Source organism: Gadus macrocephalus, chromosome 18 (genome assembly GCF_031168955.1).
Source record: "Gadus macrocephalus chromosome 18, ASM3116895v1".
Taxonomy (NCBI): Eukaryota; Metazoa; Chordata; class Actinopteri; order Gadiformes; family Gadidae; genus Gadus; species Gadus macrocephalus.
This window is the reverse complement of record NC_082399.1, coordinates 7788103-7806087: the sequence shown is the minus strand read 5'-3', so window position 1 is coordinate 7806087 and position 17985 is coordinate 7788103. Positions and strand designations below refer to the sequence as shown.

Genomic DNA, 17985 nt, shown 5'->3' with positions numbered 1-17985 from the left:
AGAAAGAGAGCAGGGATCAGGGATCAGTTATGGGAGCATCCAGACGCAACTCCTGCAAAAGTGCGTGATACTCCCCTCTGGTTGCGTGTCCGGTAGTATGTTATGGCTCAAAACTCACAGCACGTTATTGTAACAGGGCAGGGGCCTTTTAGAGCCGAATATGCAGCATACCATTTCTCTTCGATAAGAGATAAGGATCACAGCTATGTGTTTGAAGTGGTATGACATAATTTGATATCAAATTTTTTAAAGGTCACCTTTTGTCACCATTTTCTTTTAGTTTCCCAACACACAAGAGAGTGACTGCCAACTTAGCAAATTCCAACTGTCCGTTTTACTGTTTACCCACTCTTTTCTTGATTTCAAAAACATATTTTGGGCCCAGAGATCTATTTGAACCCACTTTCAAGTTCTTACAAAAACACAATTGAACTTTCATTTTTTTAATATTTTATTTACAGAGGGTATATATACAATGGATCCAACTACAATTCCAACCCTGTATTTGAACGGTCTATTGTGCAAGCACTTTTTTATTTCTCCAGTGAATGTTGGTAGAATCCCCAGCAGCCTTGATAAACAGAACAGTATGATCAAGTGCTAAACAGAATGCGTGGACTGAGACTGCACGTATTGTTCTTTGTTCTCAGCGTTAGAAGGCATACCACAGCACAGATCCACCACATGAGGAAGAAGATACCGCCTTGGATCATGAACACACTTTACATCGCTGCAGCATGTTGGCATCAAGGTGTGTTATTCCTTAAAACAACTTTCAACTTTGAAATGCTAAGCAGCTGGCTTCATGAAAAAACGTGAAAAACATGTTTGCAGCCTGGCACTAGCAAAAACGAACATCCATACAAGTCGTAGAAATGTAGACGATTTCTACCTCCATTTGAGGTACCACACGCATGACTCGACTTTTTTTATATTCAAGTACACTAAAGAAAAAAGGTGTAAACCAAAGATTGTCCATAAAGGTCAAAAAGGCATCACTGGTGACGAGTGAGAGAAAACGACAACATGGTTTTCTTGTTGTTGTTGTTGGCACACACACAAACACACGCTCCCAAACCTGCTGCACAAAAGAAAAACACTATTTCTCTTGGTGGAAGGCCCATCCCTACCCACCTCAAACGGAAGAAAGACACTCAAAGAAGAAACGAGAGGGCCCCCGAGGGAGCCTGCTACGTTATCAGGGGGACGTGAAAGTCTTTGTGGTCGAACAGCAGCTGTCTCTTGGGCGGCGTGGGGACTTTGTCCGCCTTGTGTAGAAGCTTGAACAGGCCCGTTCCGATGTTCATGGGGATTCCCATGATGATGCACTCCGACACCCCTGTGATACACAAGACACAAAAGGTGTTTACGTTCAGCCATGGTTACTCGTCTGAACGGAGGGTAGGCAGGGGGAATGTTTGCTTGTGTAAGACGCCATCGATGTACCACAAACGGAGTCCTTTTGTCCGAAGTAGGCGGCGTCGAACAGGTGATCGGCCGTCTTCTCGAACGACGCCAGCATCAGGACGCTCTCCTTCATCTTGGCCAATCCGAACCTGGTGATGCCCAGGATCTCGCCCTGGGAAAAGCGAGGACAAAGAGTAACCATGGTAGCGGCGGATCAGCTCAGTCTCACATGTGGTTCAGATCAATCTGATGTTTCTTAAAATCTAATAAAATAACAGCATGGGGATTACGACGACAACAATAAAACTATTATATAAAAAAATGATCTTCCCCCTCACATTTTTTTGGGGGAAGCCAGAGGGACACGAAGCCAAGAGAGGGCCAAGCAAGGGTCATTGTAGCCACCCAACGTGCCTACTGTAAAGACGGGGTGTTCAAAGAGCCAGTGAACCCAGTGATTCAGATGGATTTTAAACACCATGTAATTAAAAATGTTTTATTTTGGGCTGAGAGTTTTAGGAAAGAGGAAAGAGTGTTATCCCCATGGATGGACCGATGCCAACTTGAATACACTTTTAGTACCCTCGTTGTGTAACTGCTGTGAGTGGTATAATAGAAAAGGTAGTCTGAAGTCACGAAAAGAACGTCATCTGCGTTCGCAGCCGAGTCTAATGCCGCGTTTCCACTGCAGGGTGCGAAACGGATCGGATTCAGTTCCGAGGTCGCGTTTCCACTGCCGACAGTACCCTTTGTGGTAGGCCGGATGTCGATCGCCGCGGCAGCTACGTAAACATCGTAAACAACGTCTTACTCCCCAAGAATGCAGACGAACGTCTCCACCTCCTTGTTCGCCCAAGCAAGCGTTTTACGCGACATGTTAATTGTAAAGAATAATACCTCGAGGCTACTGTTTGTTTGTTTTTATCCCCACGTCACCCGGAAGTGATGATTCTGTCGACCAATCAACGGAGGGGGTGTGTAGCTAGAATTTCCCGGGACCCTTTCAGGCGTCTGGTCTCGTTTTCAGTACCCCAACGGAGGAGTCCTGAAAACGAGGCCAAAACTGGCCAAAACGGGTACGGTTAAGTCCGGGTCACGCCCACTTTTGGCGGTGGAAACGCGACCCGATCCGCACCTTTGCGATCCGATCCGTTCCGCACCCTGCAGTGGAAACGCGCCATAACAATCACAGTGTTTTAGTTAAGAAAATTAATAAAATTTGTTTTTTACCCCTTTTTCCTCTAGATTGGAGACTTATTTCAGTAAGAGTTATAATGGCAAAGATCACTATGTTGTAGGGATCGACCGATACCGTTTTTTTAGGGCCGATACCGATACCGATATTTTTTCATCAGCCTTAGCCGATACGCCGATACCGATTTTCTTGAGCCATTTTTTTTTTTTTTTTTTTTAAAGAAACATTTATTGAACTTCAATATAAAAAACAATATTTAACAAATAGTAAAAACAGGTGAAGTAGAACAAGTAAGAACAAGTAGATGAACAATATTTAACAAATATTAAAAACAGGTGAGGTAGAACAAGTAAAAAAAATAAAAAATAAATAAAAAAATCGGCGAAAATCAGCCGCGTATCGGCCGATACCGATACACGTAAAAAACGCGAATATCGGCCGATAATATCGGCCGACCGATATATCGGTCGATCCCTACTATGTTGACGATCATATAAGACATTGACCACGTTTAAATAAATGAAACAGTGGTTTTGGGTTCACTGGATCTTTATAAGTCCACCACTGGGCCATCCCATCCAAACATGTGGTGGGGGGTGGGTGTTCACCTTGTAGGACATGAGGTCGGCCAGCAGCATGACGTGGCGCCGGTCGATGCTCATGCCGTGGTTGGTCATGGTGTACTGGATCTCGTTGATGATGGTGGAGCGGGCCGCCTCGATGCCCAGGGTCTTCTCCACCTGGGGGCGCAGCGGGATCACCATTAAATGTTAAGGATCAACAACTGACGTACTTATTTTGCTCGCATCTAAGCACTCCCTTCCACCCCCTCCCTCTCCTACCTCTCTCCCTTCCACCCCCTCCCTCTCCTACCTCTCTCCCTTCCACCCCCTCCCTCTCCTACCTCTCTCCCTTCTCCCCCACCCTCTCCTAACTCTCTCCCTTCCCCCCCCTTTCATAACTCTCATGTTCCCCCCTTTCATAACTTTCTCCCTTCCCCCCTCTCCTAACTCTCACCCTTCCCCCCCTTTATAACTCTCTCCCTCCTCCCCCCCCCTCTCCTTACTCTCTCCCCCCCCCCCCCCCCCCTTTCATAACTCTCTGCCTCCCCCTTTCATAACTTTCTCCCTTCCCCCCCCTTCATAACTCTCTCCCTCCTCCCCCCCCTCTCCTAACTCTCTCCCTTCCTCCCCCTTTCATAACTCTCTTCCTCCCCCCTTTCATAACTTTCTCCCTTCCCCCCCTCTCTCCTAACTCTCGCCCTTCCCCCCCTTTATAACTCTCCCCCCCTCTCCTAACTCTCTGCCTTTCCCCCTGCTTCTCCTACCTCGAAGGTGTTGTTGGAAGTGGTCCGGCTGCCTTTGACCCCGTGGGTTGCCATGACGGCCCTCAGGTTATCCCCCTCCACCAGGAGCTTGTACTTGTTCTTGCCGCTCTGCTCGTCGATGTGAATGACGGCTCGGGACACCTCCGGGATTCCCTGGACCACCACCTTCACGTCCACATGGAAGAGGGGGAAAATTCAGTTATACACCAGGGGGTGGAGAGAGAGATGTAGAGACAGAGAGATGTAGAGATGTAGAGACCGATGTAGAGACAGAGATGTAGAGACGGAGAGATGTAGAGACCGATGTAGAGACAGATGTAGAGACCGATGTAGAGACAGAGAGATGTAGAGATGTAGAGACCGATGTAGAGACAGAGAGATGTAGAGATGTAGAGACCGATGTAGAGACAGAGAGATGTAGAGACCGATGTAGAGACAGAGAGATGTAGAGATGTAGAGACCGATGTAGAGATGTAGAGACCGATGTAGAGACAGAGAGATGTAGAGACCGATGTAGAGACAGACGGATGTAGAGATGTAGAGACCGATGTAGAGACAGAGAGATGTAGAGATGTAGAGACGGAGAGATGTAGAGACGGAGAGATGTAGAGACAGAGAGATGTAGAGACGGAGAGATGTAGAGACAGAGAGATGTAGAGATGTAGAGACAGAGAGATGTAGAGACAGAGAGATGTAGAGACAGATGTAGAGACCGATGTAGAGACAGAGAGACAGATGTAGAGACGGAGAGAGATGTAGAGAGCGATGTGGAGACAGAGAGATGTAGAGACGGAGAGACAGAGAGAAATACATTTATGCTAAAACAGCAAAATAACACGGATCGACATGCCGTGAATTCGAACATAATGCAGTCCGCCGTTGGAGTAATGATTTCTCTACAAAATTGCCCATCAACTTCCAGACACATCCGTGTCTGGATCGATGTGTAGATCTGCGACGCCCTTCGCCAGGAGAAGCAGAATCTTCTTGGCAGCAGATTCGTCACGGATATCAGCCAATTACCGGATAAAGCCCGTACTAAAAGCCCTTTGCAGTTTTTTTCCGTCTGTAAATTAGAATCAAAAGTTTTCTAGCAAGCTTGCCAACGGGTGCGGTGTGTGCAGTGAATATTATTATTTCTTCAGGGAGGCTTCTGGCTCTCTGTCTCCACATGCAGTCAACATGAGTGCATGGTGAGAACGCAAAGGCTTCAGCGTGGGAAAATTGCGAATTAACGTGATCATCGTTTTGGAACCAAGACGACCACGTTATATCAAATATGCAGTTTTAAATAGGGATACAGAGAGGTAGAGATGTAGAGAGAGAGCGAGAGAGATGTAGAGAGAAAGAGAGAGAAAGAGTTTTCAGAGATTTAGAACAAGATGGAGGGAGAGAGAGAGGGAGAGCAAGAGGTAGAGAGAGAGAGACACACACAGAGACATACAGAGAGAGAGAGGAATGTGGAGTTGGAGAGAGAGAGGTGGAGGTAGAGTGAGTGAGTGAGTGAGTGAGTGAGTGAGTGAGTGAGTGAGTGAGTGAGTGAGTGAGTGAGTGAGTGAGTGAGTGAGTGAGTGAGTGAGTGAGTGAGTGAGTGAGTGAGTGAGTGAGTGAGTGAGAGTGAGTGAGTGAGTGAGTGAGAGAGGAGAGCAGCCCCTCACCTTGGGGAGCTCCTCCTTCAGCGTCTGCAGGACGTAGTACATGGAGCTCTTGCTGTTCTCCTGCGGCGAGACGCACACCACCGCCTCGCCGTGCACCGCGATGTCCCCCGGCTTCACCCGCAGCTTGGACATGCAGATGGAGTAGCGCACCGTCTCCGCGTTCACCTGAGGGGAAGACACCACCACCCGTTCAGCTAGGTCAGGAGAAAGACACCACAACCCATCATCCCTCCGTCAGGGGAAAGACACCACAACTTGATCCCTGCTACGTCAGCTGAAAGACACTACAACCCTTCCCCCCTACGTAGGGTGAAAGTCACCACAACTCGTCATCGCTAGGTCAGGTGAAAGACACCACAACCTGACCCCCGCTACGGCAGGTAAAAGAGACCACAACCTGAGACCCCCTACGTCAGGTGAAAGACAGCACAACCCTTCCCCGCTACATCAGAGCTTATTAATGACATCTGGGCGAGTGCAAACAAGGCCAATATTGCACATTCGCTTAATGGAATTCAATGCGTGTCAGTCAGTACAGAGAATTTAACATCGCAAGGACCAATAGCTACAAGAGGAGCTGTCAAAATGCTCTTGGGTGGGAGCGAGCAAAGGGTTTTGAACACACAATATTGATTGGTAACGGATGTTTTTAAGCCAGGAGAGATGATCCCGGCTGCCAGCATCCATTCCACCTCCAATCAATGCCTAAATACGTTCTTTGATGCAGCCCTGAAGGAAGAGTGTTGGGACAGATGGTACCTCCAGCCGCAGAAGCCGAATCCTCTCCAGGGACAACTTGACCAGAATAAAACAGTCGTCAGGCAGGAAGACCTCCTCGATGTATTCGGATATCTGGGGATAAATAAAAGTGTGATTGTGGTCATTTGTTTTCTCCCCCCCCCCCCCCCACCGCGACCAATGTTGATTTTAAAACCACCTCATAACAAAAATCTAAACAAAATCCAAAATCTAAAAAACATTAAAAAAACTAAATTAAAACAAAACTGTCTTAATCCTAACTTTTTTTAACAAAAAAAATAATTATTACAATAATATCCGTCGATTGCCGACGGGATGAACCGGCTACGATCCAAGCGATTCCAGTCTAGAGGAAAACACAGTGACTGATATGCATACCTCTCCAAGTAGCGTTTTCTCGATCCTCCCTTTCACCAAGCGGCCAAAATCGGCGTCATCATCCACGTCCAAATGGGCCGTGATGATGGGGGTGCTGTGGGTGAAACGGTAATGATTCAGCATGTAGACACATGAGAAACACTCACAGCATGAAGGCCTATCAGAATGGTACTATTTATACACTATATACTAGGGCTGGGCGATTAATCAAATTTTTTATCGTAATTTCGATTTTAGATTAATATTCTTTATTTTTGTATATTCATTTTATTAATTCAATGTTTTACATAAATTGCAGAACAGCTGGATACATATTTGTACATTATTTAAGATTTGAACATTTTGTGTATTTTATTTAAGGCTACATTTCAGAGGTCTCAGTTACAAAGTGTTTTTTGGAGGAGAAATGCTGATGTTTTCAAAAAAATAATCATTTGAATAATCGTGATTCCAAAATTGACCAAAATAATCGTGATTATGGTTTTTCCAATCGAGCAGCCTGAGTATATACAGCCATGTTTTCCAGGGGCGTGAAGATGGACCAGGCTAACACCCGTGTGGCTTGAGGTACCACACGCCCCCATAGGGTCAGACTCCAGGCACCTTTGTCCACAGAGGTGGGCCGAGCCATGACTTCAGCAAGGAACAGAACGAGACAAAACGTGCGCAAGAGCGCAGACGTCAATACGACTTGGGGGACTGGATCAATAATATCACCAAGGTCTATCAAATGATCTGCTGTCACGGACACAGCCATTTATAGTAGGTTAAAATATATATTGATGAATCACTATTAGGCCTTCACTATACATATTTACCCTGTTTTACAGAGCAACACATTCACAAATCCACAGCACCATTCCTTCTCTGAAAGAAGGCATGGAGGTATAACGCAGCAATCGTATTCGCAACAGTTCACACAACTGAGCGGAACACATAAAGGAACTTTGAATTATTAAAAAAGGGGAGCGTCCGCGTACATTAAATATTTATTTTCCATTAAATATATAAATCTAGAAATAAATAAATAATTTATACTGCACTACTTTTCGTTCATCACAAGTTGTGTGCCCATCTGTGGCCATGCATGAGTGCCATGCATGTCCTACAACTGGGACACTCAGCGACACCCTGCCTTGCTCAATGCCGACCCCACCCCCCAGCTGGATCTGATGGTGTGTTCGAGGTGCATCATACACCACCCGCACGAGTTGCTCGTGACGTGATCTCCTGGCTTGTAGCACTTATAGCATTCCCATTTGTCTCTGTGGGCATCGCTACACGAAGAGTCGGGGAGGAACACTCATTGGCTAGTGATGGTTATTGTTAGCTACATTAACCTCTTTAGCAAACCAGCTCGAAATCAAAACAAAACTTTACATGGCACGCACAGCAACACCGTGCAATACATACGTCTGCGTACGTTTCCTGGAAGACCTCTGCCATATAGAAAAGCAGCCCGCACCGCGAAGGGAAATCTAGGCCCCTCATGGCTAGATCATACACACATGGACACTTACGGCCAACACCTCCCTGCGAACGAGAGTGGCAGAGGCCTTGCTGCCAGGAACAAAAGACAAACAACACCACCAAACTCGTTGTTTGGTGCAGCCCCCAGTCTCCCTGACGACAAGGCCTCTTCAGGATTCCCGGAGGGAATCGTATGAATGTACACATGCCTGGCAATTGGACACAAGCGGTCAACCGTCCAAGACCGCTGGCTCGGTGATTAACTGGCAGCAGTGGCTCAGGAGGTAGAGCGTGGTTCCTGGCAACCGGAATGCCTGTTCTGTCCCCGGCTCCTCCCAGCTGACTGTTGAGGTGTCCCTGACTAAGGCAACATAAGCGCCGGAACCGGTGCTGAACTACTTTTATGTTAAAATAAAAAAATAAAATAGGGCCGATTTTTGAGTTGCGTGTCCCGACAAAAGACTGTCAGGACCCTAAAATGTCCCGGTTTCCACCAACCACCCTGAAATGTCCCCTTTTGTCAGCGATTACATAGACAACGTGGTCTTATTATAGCCCGATGATTATTTGCTCAACGAAACCTCATTCGTGATGGTATACGCAACAGGGATGGACGCACAGTGGAATGCTGATGGGAAACCAGCAGACGAGCGCTGGGCGGAGATGTTTGCGTATTTCAGAAGCAGGGAGATTCCGTACAAAAATATACAGTATGTCTAATTTGTCAGTTTGCCATGTGTCTGGAGGTTTCAGGAAATCTGGGCACCCTTGTTTAGTAAGCAGGTTCTGCTGATCTGTTTTGGTACTTTTTTCCGCATTCAGACGCACCATAATCAATTCTAGCCCTAGGGAGAAATCGCCTGATTAGTTGGATTTTGCACCACCACTTTGAAATTAATTCCGGCGCCGCTGCAAGACACCCAAGTATAACCTAACTGCTGCCGACGAGCTAGGCTGTTGCCTTGCATGGCTGACTCCACCATGGGTGTGTGAATGTGTGCATGAAGCTGTGAATGTTAAGCAATAATTGGAAAGTGCCACTTGTTAGAAAAGTTTGAGTGACATCCAGTCCATTTACCATTTAATCCCTGCCGGCTGTGAGCCTGTAATACAACAACAACAACTCCGGAAGCCACAAAAAGGTTGAAATAAAGAGCGAACAAAGTTTGTTCAGAAGTAGGTAACCAAACAAATAGATACTACCACAACCTCACAGTGAATAGACACTGCGATTCCAATTTCCAATTTGATGTTATTCAGTTTAGCGTTTTCCTCAACCCTCTCTTCCTGTCTCTAGTCTGAATGAGGTGACCTTCAGCAGCCATTCTGCAGGCGCGTGGCATATAGCTCGCTCACTAACGCCAACCTTCCTACTGATCAGAACCATCACAATCACAGCAGGGGCCGCGACCATTGAGCCGTTTAGGCGGTACGGTTGGGTTCCTTGGCCCACCGGGATGCAGTTAACGGTGCATTTTAGGCAAATCATGGCCATTAGCTTCTGCAGGGAAGCACACATTGACACTATTTTGCAATTCACTCGCTATGGTCTTCAAGGGTTTCGCCAGGGGGACCGTGGCAGGGCAGGCTCCACGGGGGCAGCTGGAGCAGTGGGGTTTAGGTCTATGGAGCTGAAGGATTATAATATATGGTATTTTCAGACCAGAATTACGCAATACAGCCGCCTAATGGGTCCAATTTGTGATGCTTTTAAATGACGATATTTTCCAGAAGGTTTGGCTGTCAAATGGGTCGGATTAACCAAATCGTTTGCAGAAGGACGTCATATTGGCGCACAACTACGGCAAAACAATAACTTTGTTGACAAATAAGGAAGAAAATGCTCCCTACATATTTAAATGTGTAGGGAGCCAGCTTCGGTTTTCTTAACAAGTTAATCTCAAAGCGTTATGAAATCCTTGGCTGGGGGGGGGGGGGGGGGGGGAAATCGGACAGCAGGACTAGTGCTGATTGCCCAGTGATAAATCACAAAGGCGCTGCTGTGGGGGACAGATCGCCATGAAAGGAAAACCATCGCTACCTGCTCTATTAAAATCTACTGAATGAATAATCACTATGTTATTAATAGTAGGTAGGGATTTTTGGTGTCGTTTGAACATTGAAATAGCTGCTAAAAAAAATGATTTTTTAAAAGGATTAACGCTCCGATTGCCGGGGGGGGGGGGTTAATAGCTTGCGTATCCTCACACTGGACGGCTGTTGTCAAAGGGCAACCGGAATATTCTTATAAGGTTTGACCATCCAAAACGAAACAAAAAGCCTGAGTACTAAATTGAGATTTTAATACCCTACTATCAAATAAATACCCGGATTTGAGAATATTTGCAATCATTGTAAAGTGCTGTGAGTGGCCCCGTTCCAATTCGTTGAACACGTCTGATGTTTAGCCCTTAGCCAACAGAAGCGGTGGCAAACACAGCATTAGTGCAACACATTTTTCTCATTTTTTTCCCTTTTCCGCCTGCGGCTTGTGGCTATCGATCCTTCCTTCTGTTGATGAAGCGGCCTCTCTAGATTGTTGCCAACGGCTTCGGCAACCAGCTTCTGGAATTTCCCTACATCTCCATTAGCTTGATGTCCATGCCTCAACTGTCACAGGGGTTGCTGGGCAGCCAGCAAACCGTAAGGGAGAGGTGAGACATACGCAACACCTGACGAAAGGGGTCGGACGGTGGTGCGATGTCCAGGTCAAGTGTTACAAATAGAGAGAGTTGCACCTCGGCCTATTTCACCGCCACTGGGACATTGAAGTGTACAGTGATGCTGTTTGTGCCTTGCCCTTTTGTCCGATCGAAAGCAGAGCGTTGCGCGATAGAGTGGCTCCCGCTGTGTATTAGATTAACAAACTGAGGACTTTTAGTATGCATATATATATATATATTAGTGGTGGGCATAGATAAAAAAAAAATATCTAGATTAATTCCAAAATTAATCTAGATTAATCTAGATTAAAATGGCAAACGGCAAAAAATCCTTTCGTTTACCTTGACAGCTGTCAATTATACTGGGCAACGATGAATTATCAAATATAATTCACCGCCGGAAGTTGTGAAGTGCCCATGCAAGTTAACAGAGCATAAACAAAAATAATTGACAGCTGAACTTTGGGAAGGCCCATGCAAGTGAATCTACAGCATTGAGAAGAGCCGTGTAATAATCCATAATAATGTAAGGTTTAGAAGTTCAATATTTGAAAGTTGTAGAATAAATTTATATAATTTATATTGGAGTTAATTTGCTAGAAATGTACTTACAATTTTTAGTCAGTTAATCATTTAGATATTTATGTTACACAATTATTATATATTTACATGTTTACATATTTAACACAGTCAGGATATTCTGTTGAATCTGCCTCTCTGATTCCCTCACGTTTACCTCAGTCTAAATTCTAGCTTCTGATTGGTTAGTTCAGTCACGTGATGGGTCCGAACAAGGAAGTGTTTGAAAATAGATTAACGGCGATATTTTTTTTATCGCGCGATAAAAGTTTCGCGTTAACGCAGCCGTTAACGCCGTTAACGCAGCCGTTAACGCCGTTAACGGCCCCCCACTAATATATATAGATATATATATGTATTAGGGCTGTTTAAATAGTAGGGCCCGACCGATTTATCGGCCTGCCGATTTAATCGGCCGATTATAGCCTTTTTGAAAATAATCGGCATCGGCCAAAAAGACGCCGATTACAACCGATTTTTTTTATTTTTTTTTATAAATGTTATTGCGATTAGTATCCTGCAGATTGCACTCCTACTCGCCTTGCTAACTAACAACTTTAGCTGGAATAAAAAAGAGAAGATAGAATTTTACCATACAACTTGAAAGCACGCTCGCTCAGGCAGCTGCACGCTCACCTCACCAATGTACACAAGACGCGTTGTTTGAGCATGTTGTGCCTGTTTTTCTTTAGGTCCCAGGCCATGTTAATTTGTTATACTGTAGACTCTAACGGTGAGACCATACTGGTCAGCACGCACGTGTTAGTCACTGCTCACGAGCGCAGCACATTGGGAGTTAGTTATTTATTTTACATTTTACATTACACTCATTTTTGACTGTAAATGTATTCTAAAACACTCAAAGGTTCTGCATTCAATTCACATATTCGTCAAAAGTGTTTAAAGTATATTTAAGGTATCAAAAACTACGTTTTATATATATATATATATATATATATTTTTTTTTTTATCGGCCGATTAAATCGTAATCGTAATTTTTCTCTGAAAATAATCGGCATCGGCATCGGCACTCAAAAATCAATATCGGTCGGGCCCTATTAAATAGGCGCAATAAAAACGCGTTAACGCAATGTTATTAGAATTCAATTAACGCCTTCACGCACATTATCAAAGGTTTTGCCCACAGATCAACATTCAAATCAGCATTTCTTTTGTTTTTAGTTCCACTTACTTTATTAAGCAACTGTTTAAAATTGTCCTAATTAACTGCCTGTTTACAATTCCCAAATCGGTGGTGCTCCGTGAGTTTCATATTCAACATACACACTGAGTGAGTAAATAGAACTCACTCAAGATCACTTGGTCTTCGATAATCTAATTTAACTTCGATTGGAATGGATTTTAAATATAATTTAAAAAATGCGATAAATCGTGCATAACTCAGCAATACTAAGCGATTAGTCGCAATTACAAATTGTAATCGCTTGACAGCCCTAATATATAAATATATATTTATACCTATAAAAACACAAACACACACACACATAGATGGATGCAGGCGTAGCAATTACGCTTTCCACCAACATAAAAGAGCTTACCCTACTTCTCTTGCCCTACTTTAACGCCTTCACGGTTTGAATTTGAAGTCACACATCACACGTATTTATTCAAGGCACCAAAAAGAACGCCTGCAGCGTTACTTTTTGATGCGCGCTGCAGTCGACGACACCACGGCCTCTCCCGGGAGACGAAAACCCAAGCGTGAGGAGCGGAGAAGACGTGAGCGGAGAAAGGCACCTGATGTTCTTGGACGCGTTGATGATCTCCTTGATGCGCGGCACCCCCAGCGTGATGTTCATGGAGGCCACCCCGGCGAAGTGGAAGGTCTTCAGGGTCATCTGGGTGCCCGGCTCCCCTATGCTCTGGGCGCACACCGCCCCCACGGCCGAGCCCGGCTCCATCTGCGCCCTGCGGGGACGGACGGGAAGCACCTCAGGGTCGGACGCCGTGTTGTTCAGAGATTCAGGGGAGTAGGTCTGAGTGGTCATGGGGGGGGGGGGGGGGGGGGCGCAAGGGACCTTGGGCCCCTACGTCGCCAAACTGTACTTCTGACTATCTGCGGTGAAACTAACGGGATTTACCCAGGCCTAGGTCCGGATAAACCCTTTGACGTGCATATAGGAATAAAGCTGATTCGTTACTCCATGGTCTCCAATAGGGATGAGTCGGTCGCGACCGATTCGTACACAACGAACGAATCCTGAACGACAAGAACTGGTTCCCCAAAACAAGAAGAACTGGCTCTTTGATTATTTTCTTTTTAACATAAAACAAAAATATGGTCACGTAAATAAAATATACAAACGAACAGAGCTTCGTCTCCCCGCGACTTATATTGATTGAGTCTAAAACGTTCTCAAAGATTCAGCCAATGAGAGGTAGCAATGGTGTTGCCCTGGCACCTGGGTAAACCAATGACAAGGCGGTACCGTCGAATTTCCGCGCTTTCTCTGTCTGACGTATCTTGGGTCATACCATTCGACGTGGGGCCACTCATATCCCCCTACATTTCCGAAAATAGACTTGACCTCCATCTGTTTATTGGATAAACGCATTTCCCAATCCCAGGAGTCTTTGCTCCATTCTACGTCAATTCAAGAACAAACAAAGAAATTAAACTGCAGTTCGTATTTTTTATTTATGACCATGAAAGTTCTGTAATGCCTGAATAATGAAGAATTAAATGTAAAGTAAAATAAAATTATAAATATAAAACCATGAATGACATATAGAGAGTAAGCAAGTGGTATATATATTGGTGGGACGTGTGGTTAGACTATATAGTATATCTTGTCGATTTTCACGGGGGGTAGAGCCTAGAAGTCTCTGAAATTATGCTAAGGGCAGACACCTGTGAGATTCCCTGTCAAATGACGTAATCTGACGTAACGAACGAATCAAAACAAACGAATCAAACAAACGAATCGTTATAGTGAACTGAACTGAAAGAAATAGTTCCTGGAAAATAATAATTTTGCCCATCCCTAGTCTCTAAGTGCAACGGTGTAGGGCAGTCAAAGAAGCAGTACCTCATGTACTTGTCCCTGCAGGTCTCCAGGAACTTCTCCAACTGGGTGGGCGTGATGCGGTCAAGCTGGTAGAGGACTTTTGGCTGCATATGGGGGGGGGGGGGGGGGGAAAGAAAGAGAGAGAGAGAGAGAGAGAGAGAGAGAGAGAGAGAGAGAGAGAGAGAGAGAGAGAGAGAGAGAGAGGATACAAATATATAAACAAGCAAAGATAGAGGAAGAACAAAAAAATAGGGAAAAAGGAGAAAGAAATATGCAAAGATAACGAAACATACATTGAAAGGAACACAAAAGAGGGAGCGAAAGAGAGAGAAAAGGCAGAAAAGGATGAGCAAAAAGAGATTAGGAGAGAGCGCGAGAGAGGTTGGGGGATTCGTGGGCTGCATGCATAAGAAATATAGCCACTGTTGTCCATCATTTGATATTGTTCACGGTAGGTACCTCGGTGGTGCCGTTATCATTGATGCCATATTTGTCTCTGGTCTTCTTGATCCTCTCTGACATGCTGTGGATGAACTTCCTTATCTCCTGTGGGCAGGAGAACAACGGGGGTCAGTGTGTTATAAGTGGGGAGCCATGTGAAAAGACGATAATTGCAATTCCGCGGGGAGCTGACATCCCACTCATGCACTTGTTAGAAGTTCCAGGGAGAATAAACTATATCGGCAGTCGGCAGACACACACTTGCACACGCACACACACCACTCTGGAGGGCCCATCGTTTGCAATGTAATCTTTGACACACACATGGACGAGTATAATTAGTTCAGTCAAATGTGTCAGCTCAAACGTTGAGCCTTGGGAAAGAACCACAGCAACGACAGAATCGATCAGTCAAAAATGCCACTCTCTGAAAAGATTGCATACCTACTTACATACATACTTAGTTAATACACAGTGGCATGACAGAGTACCCTCGCTTTAAATTCTGGGATATTATGCATCAGGACATGGTAAACAACTCCTGGTCCTTGCCAAGGGAAGACCATAACTTGCATACCTATCCCCTTGGTTAACAAACAAACGCATACGAGATTTGACTTTTTACTTGACATTATTTATTCAATGTGTGCCTGAAACTGTACGCTCTGCCCATGCATTACTAGCTTGTAGTAGCTCCTTTAAACAGGTAATTTATTAACCTGCCCACACAATGATTACTAGATCATAATCAAAGTGGTTATTCATATGCAATTATCATAAATGCATATGAATAACTATGATAAACATTAAGGGAAACCCACTCATGCAAAGACGGAAATTTAGTATTTTTGTATTTTCAGAGGCTGCCTTGGCTTCAGCATAAATAATAAAGAGTGTCCCAGATGAATTGAGTCAGTGAGCATTAATGCGTTGTTCGTCAGCCAGCTGGAATTGACAAAAAGCGAGGTACTCTGTTTCCCACCCGTCTATAAATTAACACCCAAGGCCGGGGCATGCTGTATTCACTATACCTCCAGGAACTTCGCTGAGCCTGTGTTGTTTAACTCCTTTACAGAGGAAAGTGCTGTGGTTAGAGCCAAGAAACTCAATAAACAGAGATATTTAGTGTTTATTGGGCCAGGTTGCTCTTATTGAGATGAAAAAAATATTTTGCAAACGAGGCACCTGGCCATGTCTTGGCCAGAGCTTAACCGATGACATTGAACATTGTATTAAAAAAAAAACGGGAACATAAATTTGAAGCATTTTGACTGTGAAGGGTAGTCTGTGAATAACAGTCCTTTATCGACACCCAACACATTTCATTCGATGACATTCTGCGGTAGGCAGAACGGTTAACACTAACAAATAACCACATGTCTACTGGTGAGAATATAACCAGCAGCAGTTACCGGGCAAATTGAGACATCAGCGGTAAACTGTCTCTCAGAGGGCGGACAGCTCTTAAGGTTTGCATGGTCAAATTCATTCATTCAGTCATTGATAAACAAGTTACATAATAGCCGCGTTTACATGGCACATCTGATCAGCATAGATTTCTATGCGGCATAGATCTGTTCCTAAAATGTGATCCGAATGTACTGTATACATGGCAGTAACAAAAGTGTCCGTTATGTCTCTCGCGCACACCTGACACATCTCTGGACCGGCGGCGACATAATGGACGTCTTATCACTATCGGGGATTTTAAATTTGATTTTAATGAAAGCACAGCAGGAGAGAGCTTTTCTCTGCCTGCTCCTTCGATTAAGAAGGAGCAGGACAGCGCAGCAACGTCAATTTCTCTTCAGATCTTTATATTTACCCCCAGCTCCGCCACAAACAAGAGGAATTTGGATGCGAGTCCGCAGCCAAGACTGGTGGGAGAGTGGTCTTTTCGGGAATTTAGTGACCAGGAATCCTCGAAGGTCCAATTGCGAACTACTGCAGCTGCCATCTCTCGAAGTTAAGAAGTATTTTAACGTTCAGCCTGCAAAAGTACTAGTAGTAGCCTACTAATTGACAGTTATCTCGGACGCGCGCGGACACTACGATACGCGAACACGTCATTAATAAACACCCATGTCCCTTCGCTTAGCAACCGGACACGCTTACCGGACTACTTTAACGGAGTGATAACAAAGACGTGAATCAGGCAATAAATCCACATTCCTTGACAGCGGTCAAGTTCGGTGTGCTTAAAAGTACAGACGGAGCTCAGTGGACAAATCGCCAACTACTGCGGCTGCTCTAAGTTAAACCCCAATCTATTCGGAATAAGTGTATACATGGCGATTAAAACGGACTACACCACCTTTTCTATTCAGCATAGAATCTATGCCGAACAGATAATTGTATTCCGAATGAGGCGTATATATGATCATTTTCTGTTCCGCATAGAAATCTATGCGGAACAGATGTGTCCATGTAAACGCGGCTAATGTCTCACTCGTGTCCGAGTTCTTAAGACACAAGTGAGACGTTATGTAACTTGTTGATTGAACAAACTGGGACCAACATGATTCTTCCCAAGTTATACAGATTGGCAGAACGAAATTGAGCAAAAAAAAAAAGTTTCTCACTTTTACTTTCCTGGCTTCCTGTAGACCACGGCAGAGATCAAATAAATGAGGCTCATATTCTTACTCCGCCGCACTCCAAGGTCCACTAACAAACTCAGTCACTCAGTCACTGATGCCAATGAACGAAGGAATAAGCCGTCTAGACTCTCAATGTGCATATCCTATGTGAAAGCCTTCTGTCGTTTTAAAACTATTATGTGGAATTAAGGAAGCAGTTTAATTGCAATTGCACAAAGAAAAATGAAACAAGATTTTTAATCCTTCGGATTAAAAATCGAGCAGTGTCCTTGCAGTAGCGCTGGACATTATTTTTTTAATGATGTTACTTGGACTCAAGGCTTGATCTCCTCTCAGCACAACTTGCAGGTGTCTTTGAAAAGAAGCAGCTGCTAAATAACCGAATGCAAGGGTCAAATCAAATCTCGTCTAGACACGTTCCTCTCGGCGTCCGCTGGCCACCTGCTTGGCAAAACCGCCGGCAGAAACAAACATCACAG

General features: G+C 44.7%; 1 protein-coding gene across 2 annotated transcripts in view; it reads right to left on the bottom strand.

Annotated features, from left to right (window-relative positions):
• Nucleotides 1-433: 433 nt before the first annotated feature.
• Nucleotides 434-17985, bottom strand: part of polr3a (polymerase (RNA) III (DNA directed) polypeptide A) — a 39254-nt gene continuing 21702 nt past the window's right edge. Inside the window, exons 22-32 of one of the 2 annotated variants that reach the window (XM_060036204.1) lie at nt 15938-15973; nt 14925-15011; nt 14487-14569; nt 13195-13365; nt 6725-6818; nt 6347-6439; nt 5588-5752; nt 3930-4094; nt 3211-3342; nt 1447-1579; nt 434-1339 (exon numbers count right to left, since the gene is read on the bottom strand). In XM_060036204.1, coding sequence (XP_059892187.1) covers nt 1191-1339; nt 1447-1579; nt 3211-3342; nt 3930-4094; nt 5588-5752; nt 6347-6439; nt 6725-6818; nt 13195-13365; nt 14487-14569; nt 14925-15011; nt 15938-15973 — 1308 coding nt within the window. In that variant the 3' untranslated portion in view covers nt 434-1190. The remainder of the gene's footprint in view (nt 1340-1446; nt 1580-3210; nt 3343-3929; nt 4095-5587; nt 5753-6346; nt 6440-6724; nt 6819-13194; nt 13366-14486; nt 14570-14924; nt 15012-15937; nt 15974-17985) is intronic. The other variant, XM_060036205.1, reaches the window with a different exon arrangement.